The sequence below is a fragment of the Eurypyga helias genome, unplaced genomic scaffold, assembly GCF_000690775.1.
Source record: "Eurypyga helias isolate BGI_N326 unplaced genomic scaffold, ASM69077v1 scaffold21771, whole genome shotgun sequence".
NCBI lineage: Eukaryota > Metazoa > Chordata > Aves > Eurypygiformes > Eurypygidae > Eurypyga > Eurypyga helias.
In genome coordinates, this window is record NW_010229203.1 from 280 (window position 1) to 913 (window position 634).

At 58.8% G+C, this 634-nt stretch overlaps 1 protein-coding gene across 1 annotated transcript in view; it reads left to right on the plus strand.

The window, feature by feature from the left end:
* Positions 1-89: 89 nt before the first annotated feature.
* The window catches only part of AANAT (aralkylamine N-acetyltransferase), a gene marked incomplete at its 5' end in the record, with an annotated part of 856 nt that continues 311 nt past the window's right edge, over positions 90-634 (plus strand). The window contains one exon of the mRNA XM_010160330.1: positions 90-244. Coding sequence (XP_010158632.1) covers positions 90-244 — 155 coding nt within the window. The remainder of the gene's footprint in view (positions 245-634) is intronic.

A 634-nucleotide genomic window follows, 5' to 3' on the forward strand; every position in this document is an offset into this window, starting at 1 on the left:
ACCACATCCCACCCCGCTTTCCCACCCTCCATCAGTGCCAGGGGGTTGTCTGCGTCCCCCTCACTGTGCTCACTGCCATCCCCCTCCAGCCTTTATATCCGTCTCCGGAGATTGTCCCCTCCACATGGATGAGATCCGCCACTTTCTGAACCTGTGCCCGGAGCTCTCCCTCGGCTGGTTTGAGGAAGGGCGGCTCGTGGCGTTCATCATCGGCTCCCTCTGGGACCAGGACAGGCTCAGCCAGGTAAGAGCCAGATCCTGTTCTTCCCGGCTCACGTGCTGGGAGAGGCACTGCCCAGAGCCGGGGGACAAGGAAAAGCTCCCCGGGGCCCTGAGGCTGCTCACCGATCTTCTCCCAGGGCTAATTACTCCAGGGCTGCTCTGGTGGAAGTGAAATTTCCCAGTAATTAATTTTACTGATGCTGTTAATATGCTCGGTAATGCCCCACATTTATTTTAAAATTACAAAGCCTGCAGGGATGATGGGGGGGAGGGGAAGGGGATCCTCCATTTGGGACCAGGGGACCAGGAGCCTTTGGAGGAGGACACGGATCCTGCTGCTCCCACTGGGGTGGGGAGCAAAGACAGATGCAGGATGGGAACCTCCTGGGTCCCACTAACCCCTGCTCCCCCC